Raw genomic sequence first — 19,426 nt, forward strand, 5'->3', positions numbered from 1 at the left:
GCCAAACGGGCTTTAGGTGGAAGACATCTCTCAGTACACCCTTCTGACTTCAAATGCACTGTCCGATTCCTTATACATCTTACAAATTATATCCACGTACACAATTACTTTTCCTTTGAGGAGAAGGTATACAAACAAGACTATAGCACAGCAGTGGGCACCCGCATAACCCCCCCCCCCCCCCCCCCCCCGCCCTCACCCCCTGTGCCAATCTATATATCCACCATCTAGAGTAAACTTTCCTAGCCTACCAAATTCCCAAATCTTGGTCTGCTTCATCTTCAACATCTGGACTGAGGTCCAATAAAACCTCTACTCGTTCCTCCAAAACCTCAACACCTTCTCCCTCACCAAGTCCCCCACAGCCCAACGTGCCACCTTCCCACCAGACGGTGACCTCCATCCTTCTGATGGCTCCATCCTACTTGTGGCTATATTAAACAATAAAAGCATTTTGACAACTGCCACCCTACCCAAAAAAAAAAAAAAAAAAAAAAAAAAAAAAAAAAAAAAAAAAAAAAAAAAAAAACGCTCCTTTTCAGCCTGGCCAAGATGGCATACCTAGACTGATGAGCCACTGCCCAGTATGCCTGAGGCCTTCACAGACAAGCACCATTACCTCCCACACTGTGTCTTCACACACTCCTTGTCCTCCCCTACATCCAAGAACCAGCAGAAAAAAAGCACCTCATCATCATCATCATCATCATCATCATCATCATCATCATCATCCAATACTACCACAGACTGCAGTTACTGAACAATGTCCTTTTCTAGTACTGTATCATCGTGCCCAAAAACGACGGACATCCTACCCATGACTCTTCCCACCCCTCCTAAAGTGATATTCCAACTGCCCACTCCCATAATCCTCCTGGCCTCAATCCTTTTCCTGAGCCTATCATGGACATCTATGCAAATCACTTAGTTGACAGTTTGTCCTGGAGGAACAAATTCTTTATGCACAATACTCCAAGTGGCAAAATAAAAAAAATTAAAAAAACTGAAAATAAAAAAAATCACATCAGCATTGTTTTTACGTTGAAGCAAGGTTCATCTTCAACATGTTCTCACCCTTCAAAAATGATTTGTACCAGAAAAAACCTTGTGCTTTTGATAGATAATGTCCCCCTTAGGCCTGTTTCAATTTTTTAAAGATCACACTCATGCATTTTTCCAAGTTTTATGTTAAACTTGACTGCATAACATCACTCTAAATTCTGCTCTTTCATTTTCATAATACACGGCAAAAACACAACTCCACTGATGGAATTCTCAAAAATCATGAGACGGCTGCACGGAGCTGAAACTCAAACTGAGCATCTGGAAGGGATGAACATCCCAGCCTACACGAGCAGAACAACACAGCATTGCCAGATTGCTCACAGTGTTGTCAGCCTATCTACTTTCCTCACACACCTCTATGTTTATATGTAAAGTAGAAGTAAGTATGTCTCAATGTACTTAATATAAAGGAGAAATAGATATGATTTTTTCCATGTAATTGGCAGAAAAGTGTTATTTTCAAAACAGGAAGAGAACAAACACTTTATTTGTACAACGTAGGGTAAACTTACTGGGAAATAGCATTCGACTCTGCTGGAGGCTTGAAGACGTCCGCCAGTTTATTAATTGTCGATGCATCGTACACGACTTGCAGGGGTCTCGAACTGACGTGGATACGCTGGTCGCACCTTCCGTCCAGAGGATTCGTTTCGAACAACACATTTAGAAGGGCAACCTTCCCGCCTGAAAAGACAGACAGTTTTACTTTCAGAATTAGAAAGATAGTTATCCTAGTATAACACACAAGTGTGAAAACTCATATACATTATGAATGTCTGTCAAAAGGTAGCCTGCTAGCTTCATACTACAATGATTACAGTTTCTAGTCTATATGTAGTTAGCAGCAGATCAGAATGGATATATAATTAAAATAGATTTTATCATTATGATTAGATGCTATATTTCTCAGGCACCATTTCTTTTATAGTTAATTACTTTCCAAAAATTGTATGAAAAAACTGTAGCAAGACCAAGATGAATTTGTTTTGCAGTGTGCTTTCTATGCAGCTGATTCAGAATAGGAAGCACCACCGAACCTCCATTTCTTTAAAGAATCAAACTCCTATGTATAACAGTTTCAAACTTCCGATTACTTTACAAATAACTGAGTGCATTAAATATTTGATGTTAAGCATGGAAGTGAGAAAAAGTTTAGGGAACATTAGAAATTATGTTTAAAGATTGTTGGAAGTTGTCAAGTGCTCTCATTACAAAACAATGGATGAGTATAGTCTGGGTAATTCGTGCTCCATTTTGAGCAGAAGCTAGTTTCTCAGACAGCTCAATGTTTATATCACCATCCGGGGGACATGCTGAGCCCAGAAAGGTGCAACAAAAAGACTGTCATAAAATTAGCTTGTGGCCATCAAGCACGAGACTCGCTCTAGCCGACAGAGACTGTGGTTTTGCGTGCGCGTGTGTGGCGTTTGTGTGAGAGTGTGCGTGTGTGTATGTTATCTACTTTTGACAAAGTGCTTGGTGGCCAAAAGCTAACTTTCCAAGAGACTTTTCGTTGTGTCTTTCTGCGACTCATTATCACTGCTATATGGTGAGTAGCAACTATCCTTTTCATTATATTGCTTCATTCCATCCTGGATTTTCCATAGTTCAATGTTGATTTTTCTATATCTCCTGAACCATGTGTCTTACAATGATACAGTTTTGAGGACATATTGAATGGCACAGATTAATATTTCGGACAGAGTTAGTATTAAACTATGGAAAGTCCAAAATAACAACAAAATAGAACAGATAGAGTGCTATTCACCACATAGAGGAGATGTCTGCATGTTCATCTTTTCAGAGATGGTTGCGGGACTCTGCTGTTCAGTACAGTATGTTAAATCAAACACCTTTCAGCTGTCTAATTTCCAAACTGTTATATTATTTGGCTACCTGTTTCGGAGATTTACTACGGCATCTTGAGGCCCCTGCGTACTGATAACAGAGGTAACAGTATGAAATAATATAACAATTTGGAAATTAGAACGCTGGAAGGTAGTTTATTTGAATTCCCCTGCATAGAGAAGATGTTGAGTCGCAGACAGGCACAATAGGAAAGACTGCTGAAAGATTTAAGCTTTCTGACAAAGTCCTTCCTTCCAAAAAAGAAACACAAACACAAATGTGGTATCATATTTACAAAATCCTGTCAATTTAAAGGAGCTTGTTTCTTCCTATTGCCTTACCGAAGCAGACAACAGTGTCATCTGGGCAAATTTCACCAATTTAGTAACAGAGACTACCAATTTAAACTGTCTCAGCCTACATGTAAGGCTGTCCCATATCTGTAATGTCGACAACCGCCACCAAAATATGCATACTTTTGTGCTTTGCTCAACATTACACACAAACAGAAAATTGGTCACCCTTGCCTCTTCGCCCACCACTTGAAGTATGCTGTAATAAATCCTAGTGGTAAAACCTACATATGAGATATAAATTGGATCACCATAGTAAAAATATTTGATGTATACTTCCATTGTCCTTTAATTAATCTGGCTGTTCTGTTGGCATCAAGAGAACTGCACTTGCACATTTTAAAAGCTGACATCCACATGTTCTTGTTTCAGACTCCTCTCCCGAACTCTCTCTGGGACTGGGACTAAAATGGGACTGCATCTGAGGTGAGCAGCAGTCTCTGGGGAGCAGGGTAATGGTGGGGGAAGGTGTGTTGTCCCGTCTGTAGAAGCATGCACAGATGTGGTGCAGACAGGACAGTGGTGTTAATGCAGTGTTGAGAGGCTGTGCTGAGGGGCAGGGGAGAAGACGAGGGAAGCAGAAAAGGAAAAAAGACTAGTCAATTCATTGGTGGGACAGAAAGTGTATGAAGTACTGAAGTGGGAGCAAGGAGCGGGATAGGAAGGTGGAGGGCAGGGACTAGTGAAGGTCGAGGCAAGAAGGGTTGTGGAAAGGAGGCATATAATTCAGGAAGATATATCCCTCATTTCTGCAACCCTAAGGAACACAAAATCAAATAGGGGCAATGCAGGAGTAGGTTTAATAATGAATAAAAAAAAAATAGGATTGTGGGTAAGCTACTACAAACAGCATAGTGAACACATTATTGTGGCCAAGATAGACATGAAAGCCATGCCTACTATAATAGTACAAGTTTATATGCCAACTAGCTCTGCAGATGACGAAGAAATTGAAGAAACGTATGATAAGATAAAAGAAATTATTCAGATAGTGAAGGCAGACAAAAATTTAATAGTCATGGGTGACTGGAATTCAAGATTAGGAAAAGGGAGAGAAGGAAACGAAGTAGATGAATATGGATTGGGGGTACGAAATTAAAGAGGGAGCCATCTGGTAGAATTTTGCACAGAGCATAACTTAATCATAGCTAACACTTGGTTCAAGAATCATAAAAGAAGGTTGTATACATGGAAGAAGCCTGGAGATACTGACAGGTTTAAGATAGATTATATAATGGCAAGACAGAGATTTAGGAACCAGGTTTTAAATTGTAAGACACTTCCAGGGGCAGATGTGGACACTGACCAAAACCTATTGGTTATGAACTGTAGATTAAAACTGAAGAAACTGCAAAAAGGAGGGAATTTAAGGAGATGGGACCTGGATCAACTGAAAGAACCAGATGTTGTACAGAGTTTCAGGGAGAGCATAAGGTAACAATTGACAGGAATGGGGGAAAGAAATACAGCAGAAGAAGAATGGGTAGCTTTGAGGGATGAAGTAGTGAAGGCGGCAGAGGATCAAGTAGGTAAAAAGACAAGGGGTAGTAAAAATCCTTGGGTAACAGAAGAAATATTGAATTTAGTTGATGAAAGGAGAAAATATAAAAATGCAGTAAATGAAACAGGCAAAAAGGAATACAAACGTCTCAAAAATGAGATCGACAGGAAGTGCAAAATGGCTAAGCAGAGATGGCTAGAGGACAAATGTAAGGATGTAGAGGCTTATCTCATGAGGGGTAAGATAGATACTGCCTAGAGGAAAATTAAAGAGACCTTTGGAGAAAAGAGGACCACTTGTACGAATATCAACAGCTCAGATGGAAACCCAGTTCTAAGCAAAGAAGGGAAAGCAGAAAGGTGGAAGGAGTATATAGAGGGTCTATACAAGGGCAATATTATGGAAATGGAAGAGGATGTAGATGAAGATGAAATGGGGATACAATACTGCATGAAGAGTTTGACAGAGCACCAAAAGACCTGAGTCGAAACAAGGCCCCGGGAGTAGACAACATTCCATTAGAACTACTGACGGCCTTGGGAGAGCCAGTCCTGACAAAAATCTACCATCTGGTGAGCAAGATGTATGAGACAGGCGAAATACCCTCAGACTTCAAGAAGAATATAATAATTCCAATCCCAAAGAAAGCAGGTGTTGACAGATGTGAAAATTACTGAACTATCAGTTTAATAAGTCACGGCTGCAAAATACTAACAAATTCTTTACAGACGTACGGAAAAAAATAGTAGAAGCAGACCTCGGGAAAGATCAGTTTGGATTCTGTAGAAATATTGCAACACGTGACGCAATACTGACCCTACGACTTATCTTAGAAGCTAGATTAAGGGAAGGCAAACGTACATTTATAGCATTTGTAGACTTAGATAAAGCTTTTCACAATGTTGACTGAAACACTCTCTTTCGAATTCTAAAGGTGGCAGGGGTAAAATACAGGGAGCGAAAGGCTATTTACAATTTGTACAGAAACCAGACGGCAGTTATAAGAGTCGAGGGACATGAAAGGGAAGCAGTGGTTGGGAAAGGAGTGAGACAGGGTTGTAGCCTCTCCCCGAAGTTATTCAATCTGTATATTGAGCACGCAATGAAGGAAACAAAAGAAAAATTCGGTGTAGGTATTAGAATCCATGGAGAAGAAATATAAACTTTGAGGTTTGCCGATGACATTGTAATTCTGTCAGAGACAGCAAAGGACTTGGAAGAGCAGTTAAACGGAATGGACAGTGTCTTGAAAGGAGGATATAAGATGAACATCAACTAAAGCAAAACGAGGATAATGGAATGTAGTCGAATTAAGTCGGGTGATGCTGAGGGAATTGATTAGTAAATAAGACACTTAAAGTAGTAAAGGAGTTTTGCTATTTGGGGAGCAAACTAACTGATGATGGTCGAAGTAGAGAGGATATAAAATGTAGACTGGCAATGGCAAGGAAAGAGTTTCTGAAGAAGAGAAATTTGTTAACATCTAGTATAGATTTAAGTGTCATGAAGTCGTTTGTGAAAGTATTTGTATGGAGTGTAGCCATGTATTGAAGTGAAACATGGACGATAAATAGTTTCGACAAGAAGAAAATAGAAGGTTTCGAAATGTGGTGCTACAGAAGAATGCTGAAGATTAGATGTGTAGATCACATAACTGATGAGGAGGTATTGAATAGAATTGGAGAGAAGAGAAATTTGTGGCACAACTTGACTAAAAGAAGGGATCGATTGGTAGGACATGTTCTGAGGCATCAAGGGATCATTAATTTAGTATTGGAGGGCAGCGTGGAAGGTAAAAATCGTAGAGGGAGACCAAGAGATGAATACACTAAGCCAATTCAGAGAGATGTAGGTTGCAGTAGATACTGGGAGATGAAGAAGCTTGCACAGGACAGAGTAGCACGGAGAGCTGAATCAAACCAGTCTCAGGACTGAAGACCACAACAACATCCCAGGAAGAGTTCCCATGTGCGCAATTTAAAAAAGATGGTGTTTGTAGGAAGGATTCACATGGCGCAGGTTATGAAGCAGTCGTTAAAGTGAAGTACATTATGCTTGGTGGCATTTTCAGGAACTTGGTAGTCCAGCAGTCAGTCTGCCACAGTTCGGCAGTGAACATCTGTGTTTACAGACAGCTTGTTAGTTGTCGCGTTGATATAAAAAGCAGAACAGTGGTCACAGTTTAGTAGGTATATCACACGGCTGCTTTTACAGACAACCCTGCCTTTGATGGGAGATGCCTGTGACAGGACTGGAGTAGGTGGTAGTGGAAGGATGTATGGGAAAGGTCTTTCACCTAATCATCATCAGTTATCTGCTATATTAGCAGGTCCTTTGCCTCTCCATTTTCTGCGATCCATTGCTTCCTTCTTAATGCTGCTGTATGTTGTACCGTCCATCATGTCATCCAGTATGTGGAATCTCTTCCTTCCTCGCTTCCTTTTCCCTTCTACATAACCTTCTAAAACTGTTTTTATCAGTCCGTCATTCTTTCTTAATATATGTCCAATCCAATTTCTTTTTCTTCTCTTTATTACATCTAGTAACTGTCTTTTCTCTCCCACTCTTCTCAGTACCTCTTCATTTTTCGCTCTGTCCAATCCAACTCATTCTTTCCATCCTCCGCCATGTCCAGATCTCAAAAGCCTCCAGCCTTTCTCTGTCTTTTTTCCTCATAGTCCACATTTCAGCGCCATATAGAAGAACACTCCATACAAGACATTTTATGAGTCTCTTTCTGAGTTCTCTGTCCAGACCGCTGCAGAAAATTCTCCTTTTCTTATAGAATGCCTCTTTTAATTTCTGTGGTGCACTTCCAGTCAGTGTCTATCCTGCTTCCAAGATACTTAAAAGTTTTGCACCTGTTCTAGTATTTCTCCATTCAGCATAATTTTTATATCCTTATTTCCTCCTAGTGCCAATACTTTTGTTTTATTTGTGTTAATTTTCATTCCATAATTTTTTTCCGTTAGTTGCAATGGTGTCCACCAAATCCTGTAATTCTTTTTCCTCTGTGGCTAGAAGGACCATGACATCAGCAAACCTCAAACACCCTACTCTTCTTCCTCCAATTTCTACTCCTTTGTCATCTAATGAGCATTGGTCAATCATATTTTCCAAGTAGAGGTTGAAAAGAGTAGGTGATAGACAGCATCCTTGTCTTACTCCTTTTCCTAGTCTGATCCAGTTTGTACTTTCTCCTCTCACTTTAACTGAAACTTTTTGATTAAGATATAATGAGTTTATAAGTCTTCTGGTTTTCCAGTCCACTCTCTTTTCCCTCATTATAGTCGCCAGCTTGTCCCAAACCACATTGTCAAATGCCTCTTCTAGATCTATGAAGCACATATATAGGTCTCTTCCTTTTTCAATAAACCTTTCACCTAAAAGGAGTGTTCAATAAGTAATGCAACACGTTTTCTCCTCAGCCAATCTTGCTTGAAAAATGTGGAATTTGTTATAGGATGTTGTGGAATATTCCCGCTTCAGGCCCCATAGTTTCATGGAGTTCCAATAAGCGGCAGGCTGCATGTAGCCTTCAAAACAACGTCTGTAAGGGAGGTGTAAAATGAGCAGAGAGCTGTCACTGGGTTTCTTCTGGTTGGAAACCAGACTTTCAGAAGTATTTGTAGGCACTTGCAGATTGTCTACAGAAACCTGGCAGTGAACAAAAGCACTACGAATCATTAGATGAGGCATCTGTCATCATCACAACAAGGTCACATAAACCTATGTGATGTCCCCCGTGCCAGCCAGCAGCACACAGCTGTGGCTCCTGCAATGACGGAACGTGCCAATACTTGCTGCTCGATTGGTTACCTCTGTTGGCGGAGTTGACATTCTCATCCACCAGTTACGGTACTCAAAGACGAGTGCCTCAAGTTCCTCGCCACTTACAAAAGACCATAGAGAGCAACTGAGACCATCCATTCAGAACTCATTGCACATTAAGAGACTGATCGTGACAATTTTTTGTTGATCATCATCACATAGGCATTGAAACATGGGTTCATCGCTTCGAACCGGAAACAAAACACTGTCCACACCACCTCTCCTCTGAAGCCGGTAAAGCCACGCGGTGACGGTCTTCTGGGACTTTGAAGGGGTTATTCTGTTTGATGCCCTCCCTCTTGGTGCAACAATCAACTCTGGAATGTACTGTGCTAAACCTCAGGAAGTTGAAGGAACAACTTCAGCAAGTTCATCCCATAAAACTGTAAACAAACTTCCTCTCCATTACAATGCAAGGCCTCACACAACTCTGTACACCTGAGAGGAGCTCACAAAACTTCATTGCACTGCTATTGCTCGGCCACCCTACAGCCCGCATCTCACACCTTCCTATTTCCATCTGTTTGGCCTAATGAAGGATGCCCTCTGCTGGAAGCAATACATGGGCATGGGGAAGTTATTGATTCAGCAAGACATTGGCTCTGACGTCAACCAACAGGTTGGTACAAAGCGGGCATACGTGCCTCCCAATAATGTGATATAAATCCATCACATTGAACAGAGATTATATTGAAAAATGGGGTTTTGTAGGGAAAAGGGTGGGGAATAATACGGTGTATTGGAACCCTGAATAAAACCGACTTGCTTTCAGGAAAAAGAAAGTATTGCATTACTTATTGAATGTCACTCTTAGGTCTATTGCAGGGGTGTGAGCTATGAGGCAAGGGGTGGGGAGCAGGGTTGGAGTAGGGATGGACTAGGATGTTGTATAGGTTCGGTGGGCAGTGGGTTATCACTGTGTGAGGGATGGAGAGGATAGTGGAGATGTTCCTCATTTCAGTGCATGACAAAAGGTAGTGAAACCATGGCAGAAAGTGTTATCCAGTTTCTTCAGTCCTGGGTGGTACTGAGTCACGAGAGGAATGCTGCTTTGTTGTGGCAGGACATTGAGACTATGAAGGCATCAGTGAGACCGTTGGCATAATCAGAGAAGGGTTACTCGTCACTACAGATGTGAGAATCACGGATGGCTATGCCATATGGAACTGACTGTGGTGTCCCGTAACATTTCCGCAAGAAAGACTCTGGCATGCAGACAGCCATGCGAACAAAAGTACAAAAAACAGTACACTGACAAGAGGTGTCTTTTTGTACAGAGGCAAGTGTGAAGGCACTACCTGTGTACAGCCTGACTGGTGAGCAAGTGTCTAAACTTGCTGATGGAGTGCACTATTCCACACTGCCACTAGCTGAAGGTGTGTTGGCAGGGCTGCCACACAGTATGCAAGTATGCAGCGTCAATAACAGTAAAGGCACAAAAGAGAATGGTTGATTTTGGGTGAAGATCAAAATTAAAAGTTACTGTTGCATGGCTGCCAATTGTAACTGTGCAAGTTTACGGTAGAAAAACTCATGTTTAAAGCAAAGTCTCTGTTGAAAATAATTTCCATAGCTAAAGAAAGCAGAAACCCTGCTCTCTTTCAGTGAAGCACTCGCACTTCAGAAAATAATAGACCAAGCATAGCAAGAAGTCAAGTTGGCACTCACCAGCAAGTCCAGCTCATCTTTATATATATAACTCTACTGTACGTGTGTATGTCACTGAACTACTCCTAAACGGCTGGACCGATTTGAATGAATTTTTTTGTATGCATTTGGGTGGCACCACGGATGGTTTAGAGTCACAAATGACCCTGCCAGATGGCACTGCAGTCGTTATCTAGGTTATTTATCTATACTGCAACGAAACGGCTGGATTGATTTGAATGAATTTTTGTGTATGCATTCAAGTGGGGGCCTGGAAAATTTACATTCTTAAATCAGCATGGTAGGTGGCATTGTATTTTTGTGTGCAATATTGAGCGTATTATATTCAGATATAAGTTACGTGCATAGGATTTCGTTTATTTTTCGACATTTTAATTTGAGTGTATTATATTATGTGTGTTTCGTTATTTTGACATTTACATTTTTTTACGGTGTCTTCTGATATTTCAGGTGTCGCATTTCAGTGAATATTAAGTGTATTATATCCACATATAAGTTACGTACATAAAACAATGCCATGTCTTCATGGACAAGGAGGAAATATTGGTCGACGGACTCTGAATTCACAATTAGTCCAGAGCCGTCGGTTAAATAGATCAGCAGAAGATCAATTGACAGACAATGAAAATTTAAGAAACCAGGCTGCAATCAGACTTGATAATGAAAGTCAAGAGCACTGCAACGAACGCTTTCGAGCTAATGCATTGAGACAAAGACTGGCCCATCGACGAGTCACCGACACATTCAGAACACGTGAACAACAGTGTTTGCAAGTGTATCGCACACTGACACGTACATCACTTCTTCGCCTTGCATTTGAACACGAGTCGGACGTCGACTATTCGTCACATTCACAAATAGTAATCGGTGCTATGAATAAACAATGCCAACACTATCATGCACTCAAATACAAAGGTGAATCGGCCGGTTTCTGCTGCGCGTCTGGAAAAGGTGTATTGCCACCATTGAATTCGCCGCCGGAACCAGTCAATTCATGCTTTCAAGTGACATCATTTGGAGCAACAAAAATCGTTCAGAATGAGGATGGTCACAATTTTCACTCAATGTTTAAGATTCAGGGCCAAGTGTATCATCAAATTGGTTCTTTAATGTCGATGCCTGATACCAATTCAAAATTTCTGCAAATCTACTTCATGGGTAATGATGAGCAGCAAATAAACGCACGCTGCCAGTACAACCATATCGAGCAGATGGAGGAGTGAGAAATTGGGGGTATTTTAGAACCGTTTTTACAGAATCACAACCAGTTGGTCCAGTTGTTCAATACCGTTTCAACAGACTGCAAAATGACAACTATACAGCAGACAAAGTACCATCTGGGCAGCACGCGGGTCGATATAATGCACCGACCATTAATGAAGTTGCAGTTGCTATGGTTGGCGACGCATTTGAACGTCGAGATATACGAATCCAATGCAGAGATAACACAGTGCATACGATTGAAGACAGTCATCGTTCTTACGACGCTTTGCAATATCCACTGATATTTTGGGCAGAAGGAGAAGATGAGTATCATTTAAATATCATACAAAAAATGCAGGACAACGTCTATCGGGTCCGCTAGTAAATATTATTAAAGATGAACATCTATCCAGTGTTAACTAATTGTACATTCAACCAGCTAAAGGGAAGATGGCATTAAACCTGGTGCTAAGCACAACCGCACCAGGGAACATGACAAAAAAATCGCAGGACTTCTTGCTGTGGTATGGGTGACAGGTATCTTAAATGGAGGTATTGTTGCTGGTCCGTAGGTTTGATGTGGACAGAGATACAGATGCAGCCATCCTTGAGGGAGATGATAACATTGAGGGAAGAGGCTTGTTGTGTTCACGAGGACTTTCTGTATTTGCAAGTGGAAGAGGAAAGGAAATGACTACAGGAGGTACATGATACCCTCTGCCATACACCATAAGGTGGCTTGCAGAGTATGTATGGAGATGTAGAAGTAAATGCGGGAGAAGATGTTGAGGATCTGGAGGAATGTGGACAGGTGCATATCGTGAAGATGTCATCAATGTATCCGAATCAGGTGAGGGGTTTGGTTTTCCAGATGGTTAGGAAGGATTCCTCTATATGAACCATGAACAGGCTGGAATGAGGTGGTGCCATGCAGGTGACCATTGCTGAACCACAGACATGTTTGTAGATATTGCCTTCAAAAGTGAAGTATTGAGGGGTATGGATATGGTTGGGCATTGTGACCAGGAAGGGGTCAGTCCGATATTGGGAAAGGTGCTGTTAAATAATAGCATGGTCATGGATGTTGAGAATGTTAATGTGGAGGGATATGGGAGGGGAGAAGGTTGTTGGGTGATAGGGGAACAGGAACTGTAAGGAGCCAGTGGAGGAAATTGTTGGTGTCCTTTGTACAAGAGGGTAGGTTATGGGTAATAGGCTGAAGGTGTCGATCTCATGAGAGCTGTAGCGATTCTCGCTGGGGACCAACCACAATTGGGTGTCATAGGTAGTTGGGTTTATGGACTTTAGGAAGTATGTAGAAGGTAGGAGAAGGGGGAACGATGGGGGTGAGGACAGAGATGGACTGAGGGTTCTGAAATGGGCCTAGGGATTTGGGGAGGGCTTGGGTAGCCTGCTGAATTTCTGGAATGCAGTCATAGTGGTAGGGCTTGTATGTGGACATATCTGGCAGTTGACAGATCCCCTTTGTCGGTCAGGATCAGTTTTTAGGTGGTGGACTACAATTCTATTTGCAGATTTGAGACTGGTTTCCATATTGAGGGATTTTGGGAATGACAGTGAGGAAAGATTTGAAGTCACGAAATTCTTTAATGTTATGGGGGGGGGGGGGGGGGGGGAGTATGAATAATTTGGGCGTAGTTGGGGGTGAATCACAGTTTGATGGAGGAGAGAACCGAGTCAGGAGGAGTTCAACATTGGCTTTAGTTTGTGTCCACTTGGTAGGGTTGGTGGCAAAAAAGTGTTTCCACTGTAGGGACTGGGAGAAGAGGAGGAAGTGTTTAACAATTAAAGCACGATTGAATTTTGGAGAGGTCCAAAAGGCAAGGCCTTTGGAAAGGAGCGATATTTCTGTGCAACTGAGGCTTTTGAAGGACAGGTTCACGACTGTACTTCAGGTTTCTGAATTCTGAATGGTGGTGGGAGGGAGTTTCTGAGGGTAAATGTAGGTCTGCGAGGCAGGAATTAGTGGTTATGAAGGGTTATGGGGGAGGTTTGATAGAGGCTCCTGTAAAGGTATTGGGTAGTGGAAGTCAAAGGTGGGAGGAGGAGGTGAGCAGGTTGGAGAGTTTTCTGAGGTGGTGTCATGCATGTTGCTCTAGTTCTAGAGGCCAAGAGATTCAGCAGGATGCAGGAATTTGGCACTGCAGAGCAGGAGAACTTTACACATGAAGAGGAGGTATTGCAAGAAGGTTCGGGCAGATTTATGTCATTTTGCTGGAATAGACTGGTGAGGGCTAAGGACTAATGGATTCAAGACAGACAGAGGTCACAGTGAAAGGAGGGGTTGATGCTGGAGATGGGTAGTCTGATGGTCTGGCCATTTGGGAGGACTAGATAACAATGTAGGAACAGCATGTGGGGGCTGGGTCTGGTTAGGGAGAGGGAAATTTTTGTGTTTGTGTAGATGGAAGGAGCAGGCATTCATAGTGGATGATAAAAAAAAGGGCAAATATGTGGGGAAAAATACAAAAAGGATGAAATGTAAGATGCATAGTCAAAAAGATAAAACATGAGGGAGTAGGTCCGAGAGAGAGAGAGAGAGAGAGAGAGAGAGAGAGAGAGAGAGAGAGAGAGAGAGAGAGAGAAACAAACTGAAATCGACAAACTGAAAGGCAGATCAAAGAAAAAAATAAATAAAAAGATGATAACAGTGGGATGCAAGTCAGTGGCTGACTGTTTGTGAAGAGAGGGGTCGGCAGGTATCTACATGCTACAGTACAGAAAAAGAGAACAGACGTGGTGACACTGAGGATGGGGGAAAGTTGGTTAGGTAGGGGATAAACTAAGGCACAGGAAGGTATACAAAAACACACAAAAATCAAAAATACACGAGTATGAATGAAGGTATGCAATCTATTTGAAGTTCCAAAAATAATTATATCAATGGGAAGAATCTGAAACATGAGACTGTCCACATCAAATATGCCAACTACATACACCACCTCAATTTCAGCAGCTGCCATCCATTCCATGGCAGTCCCTAGCATACAGCCTAGCAACCCTTGGTTGTCCCACCCGTAATGACTAGCAGTCCCTCTCCAAGCATGCCAACAGTCTCACTGACATCTTCACATACTCAACTTACCCTCCCAACCCTGTCCAAAAGCAAATCTCTTGCACCTTGTATCTCCAATCTCCTATCACCAATCATCTCCCACATACCCACCACTACCTCATGTTATGCCTCGAAATGTGGGTCCAGCCAGCATAGCGTATAGAGGCATAGCGCTCTAATTCACCCTGTGTGTGTGTGTGTGTGTGTGTGTGTGTGTGTGTGTGTGTGTGTAGGGGGGTGGGGGGGAATTATTTACAACTCACAACAGACAGTAGCATTTATTATGGTCCACTATCTCTGTGTAATCGAAACAAAATAGTAACATCAAAAAGGGAAGTTTAAAACTGCCTCAAAAATGAAGTGCAGCTCAGCTCGTGGTACCAACCTGCTAAGTTTGTGGAGCTGATAAGCTGCGGCCTCTGCTCTCCTGTGTCCAGCCCAAACACTGTGAACTGCCCGACAGCTACGTCGACCCTGCAACAAATCACAGGTAACTCCAGTTAGATGGAGCCGCCAAAACTTTTTCTCGCTGACCAGCATTACCCTTTGCGCTCTATTGAATAATCTTCAAAGAACTTCCTTTCCAGATGAAAATGTGCTCCAAACGTGACTCAACGAAGTGTAACGAAGCAGGGTTGCCCACTGCTATCCTGTTTTGGTTTCACACTCCTTCAGTAACTTAGTTAAGCAATGAAATTTTTTTTCTTTCTTTTTTTTTCATTTTCACTACTCAGATTCCGACTACAGATTCTGTGGCCTTCAGCCTCATAGTACAGAATTCAGAAATAGTTTAAATAAAATTCCCCTAGTAAAATCTATTATTTCAGTACACTCTAATGTCTATTCTGAAAGTAATGAGCTAATTAGTTTTATTGGAAATGCATCCTATTAAAAGTTATGAACAATGACGTATATTGTGCAATGCATATTAAGTAAAATTTGAGTGAGTTAACTGATCGAATTCAGCTATAAGACTGCAGGTTTGTGATTGGATTCAGGATTTCCTAGAAGAAAGAACACAACATGTCATTCTTAACGGTTCAAAATCTGCAGATGTAGAGGTAATTTCGGGAGTACCGCAGGGAAGCGTGATAGGACCTTTATTGTTTACAATATACATAAATGACTTAGTTGACATCATCGGTAGCTCCGTGAGGCTATTTGCAGATGACACGGTTGTCTACAAGAAAGTAGCAACATCAGAAGACTCGTACGTACTCCAGGAGGACCTGCAGAGGATTAATGCATGGTGCGACAGCTGGCAGCTTTCCCTAAACGTAGATAAATGTAATATAATGCGCATACATAGGGGCAGAAATCCATTCCAGTACGATTATGCCATAGGTGGTAAATCATTGGAAGCTGTAACGACCGTAAAATACTTAGGAGTTACTATCCGGAGCGATCTGAAGTGGAATGATCACATAAAACAAATAGTGGGAAAAGCAGGCGCCAGGTTGAGATTCATAGGAAGAATTCTAATAAAATGTGACTCATCGACGAAAGAAGTAGCTTACAAAACGCTTGTTCGTCCGGTTCTTGAGTATTGCTCATCAGTATGGGACCCTTACCAGGTTGGATTAATAGAAGAGATAGACATGATCCAGCGAAAAGCAGCGCGATTCGTCATGGGGACATTTAGTCAGCGCGAGAGCGTTACGGAGATGCTGAACAAGCTCCAGTGGCGGACACTTCAAGAAAGGCGTTACGCAATACGGAGAGGTTTATTATCGAAATTACGAGAGAGCACATTCTGGGAAGAGATGGGCAACATATTACTACCGCCCACATATATCTCGCGTAATGATCACAACGAAAAGATCCGAGAAATTAGAGCAAATACGGAGACTTACAAGCAGTCGTTCTTCCCACGCACAATTCGTGAATGGAACAGGGAAGGGGGGATCAGATAGTGGTACAATAAGTACCCTCCGCCACACACCGTAAGGTGGCTCGCGGAGTATAGATGTAGATCTAAAAGAAGGCCTAAATTTTACTGATTCCAGCAAAGTGTTTAAATTAACCTAAAGTCTATTGGTTAAATAGATATTAAGACTTGAAATCTGTAGCCTGTGCAACTTTCAGTGCCAATTGTGACCAAACTACTAAATAATTCCGAGATCTGTTTCGATACTTTTGCTCCCTTTATTTTTCTACGTAAAATGACTCCAGTCTCAACTTTGTAAGTGCATTAATTGAGAATTAAGTACATTTGAAAAAGTAAAAATTATTTTTCAAGAGGGCTGCCATGGTTATAAGTTGGGAATTCCCACTGAGGATGTATAAGTTAGTTCTGCGTATTTAAAATTGTTACAGCTCACTCGTGTTATTTAAGTAATAAAACCCAATAGTTAACTTCAAAACCAATTAGAAAGGATCATTTTAACCCTGGGAAATTATACACTATAATATATTAACAGAAATAGTCAAATATTCAGGCGCTCGTCTACATAAGGTCCGAGCTGGTGCAGTTCTCAAGTGAGTTCTCTGTCAGATTCCCTTGGAGCAAAAGTGCGGCAAGTGGGTTAATTTTTCGGTAATTGTAATTGTGAACATTGTTAAAGACTGGAAGTTTTTGACCTATCTAATGTGACGATTAAGTGTAAGAGACCTGGTCACTTGAATATTGTGTGTGTGAGTGATAACAAATAAATCTCACTGTGGTTGACATAAATGTTCAACAATGAATACGGTCTTGACTTTTGATTTTGGAAAACTTAATCTAGGATCCTGGCTTCTTAATTTCAGTGTGATTTAGGTGAGACGGACGCAGCTACCGGGAAGACAATGTTGAATAAGCAAAGCAAGGTAGGTCAGGAAATGTTTCAATACCGGTACGTCCCATTGTGACGTGAACTATAAGTGGCACTAATACAAGGACATGTCCCGGTACATTAGAGAAGTCACTGTCTCAACACCACAATTTCAACAGTCACAGAATTAGAAAGTTATCCCAGCATTGGCAGACTGTTGTAAATAGTAAAACTGAAAATATTATAGGTGACTGAAGTCTCTGTGATGTTTGTCTGCCGTGTTCATAAAACTTGTGAAAAAATGCTACGAACTTATGCACCAGGCCAATAACAGTAAAACTGGCTCATTCCTCGCCATAGTGAACTATCAAAATTACAGTCAACAGAACAAGCACCAAAGTAAACTAAAGCAGCTCCCTCCTGCAGATGCGACTCTCACCTCAGGGCGTGAGCGGCCGGCCGCCTCTTCAAGCTGACGCTGACGCCCGCCAAGTCGGCCAGCATCACCCGAGGCGTGGTGTACGAGTCATCGCGGACCTCCACCTGCAGACTCCCCAGCGTGAACTGCGCACTCAGCTCCACAAACTCCACGGGATACTGTGGTGGGGCCGCATTCTCCTGGTAGTCGATCGCTCGGAACAGCTTCGCCTTCTCTTCCGGTGTCATCGCATCTTCGAATTTCTTTGCTGTGAAAGACAATACAGTAGGTATGTATGTAACCGTAGCATACTCACGATACCATTTTGTTATTTATTTAATTATTGCTGTGCTCCTCTTAAAGTTGGTAAGACAGAATATTGCATTAGTTAGAATCCAAACCATTAGTAAATAAGAATATAAACTACTGGTATTTTTATACTAACAATGCAGGCTGCATGGGGCGCATACTAGCATAGAGCGGGAGTTGTTGTTGGTGCCCAGTTTGTGTTAAGATTGCTCATGTCTGCGGAAGGAATTTTTTATATTAAACTAATTAAAGTATTATTAGTACAGAAAACCAACCAGTTACAGTTTGCAACAAAGTAGTCGTATTTTCTTTTCTTTTTTGTTATAGTGGATTTTATTGAAGTCTGCCATTTTATAAATCGACAATGCTAAGTTAATATTGTTATCATTCAATCAGCAACACGTGATAGCCATCATCTAGATCCTTAGCCTTGAAAACATTTATTACCATGGTCACAGTATTTTTGTAACAACAGGGACACTAGCCATAGCTAACAAGACATGAGAAGACAGACAGCCAAGTGGCAGTGTTCCAAGGTGTAAATACTTTAAACATAGACATCGGTAGACAGATATATACATTGAGGGGAAAAAAAGAAAATTGAGATGTGTTTGCACAACACAATGTCAACAACATCACATTGAATGGCCCAGAATGGAAAGCTGAAAATAAGGTTAAAATATGATCTGTGATACGAACAGTGTGATTACAGTGATAGAATTGACAAACTAGCAATGGTAGTAAAGTTTACTAATGGCTACAGCAAAATTCATAGCAGATGTTATTGACAAAAGTTGTACTGGTCTTTTTCCACAGCGTAGAGAAGTGAGAAAAAGTGTACTGCAAACGTTTTGAAACATCAACATTTATTTGATGGAGAAAAGAAATACATACATCAAAATACAGGTTGTATCAAAAAGAATCATCTGATTAAAAAAATCATAACTATTATGTTACTTGACATGTGTGTATGTGTGTAAGAGCAAAATCTTGAGTTTTCCCACTAGGTAGCAGCAAAGTGCACTCACTTCAGTTCTAGGGAAAATAGTATTTGGACAACAGAAAGCGTTTTGTGTTCTACGTTTTGCACACTGTTAGTCAGTAATAACTGTTCAGTGCGATTTTCATACTAGGTGTGGTGTGGATCCTCTTACAGCACAGAGCAATGGACGAAGGCATGAAACATTCCAAGAAACAGGTTGTTAGTGTAAAGGCAAATCCCCAGGCCATCCCCGAGTGTCTGACACAGACGTCGAACACATCCACTGTAGTTGAACAAGAAGTCCACAGAAATCCATTCACTGTGCAGCTAGACAACTCTACATGCCACCAATGTCCATATGGCGTTTGTTGCATTGACATTCACATACGAAACTAAACAAAATTCAGCTACTGCAAGCT

At 41.4% G+C, this 19,426-nt stretch overlaps 1 protein-coding gene across 1 annotated transcript in view; it reads right to left on the minus strand.

Moving 5' to 3' along the window:
* Window positions 1-19,426, minus strand: part of LOC124719041 (vacuolar protein sorting-associated protein 13) — a 447,369-nt gene that overhangs the window by 391,618 nt on the left and 36,325 nt on the right. The window contains exons 10-12 of the mRNA XM_047244711.1: window positions 17,738-17,984; window positions 14,931-15,019; window positions 1,578-1,749 (exon numbers count right to left, since the gene is read on the minus strand). Coding sequence (XP_047100667.1) covers window positions 1,578-1,749; window positions 14,931-15,019; window positions 17,738-17,984 — 508 coding nt within the window. The remainder of the gene's footprint in view (window positions 1-1,577; window positions 1,750-14,930; window positions 15,020-17,737; window positions 17,985-19,426) is intronic.

Source organism: Schistocerca piceifrons, chromosome 10, assembly GCF_021461385.2.
Source record: "Schistocerca piceifrons isolate TAMUIC-IGC-003096 chromosome 10, iqSchPice1.1, whole genome shotgun sequence".
Lineage (NCBI taxonomy): Eukaryota > Metazoa > Arthropoda > Insecta > Orthoptera > Acrididae > Schistocerca > Schistocerca piceifrons.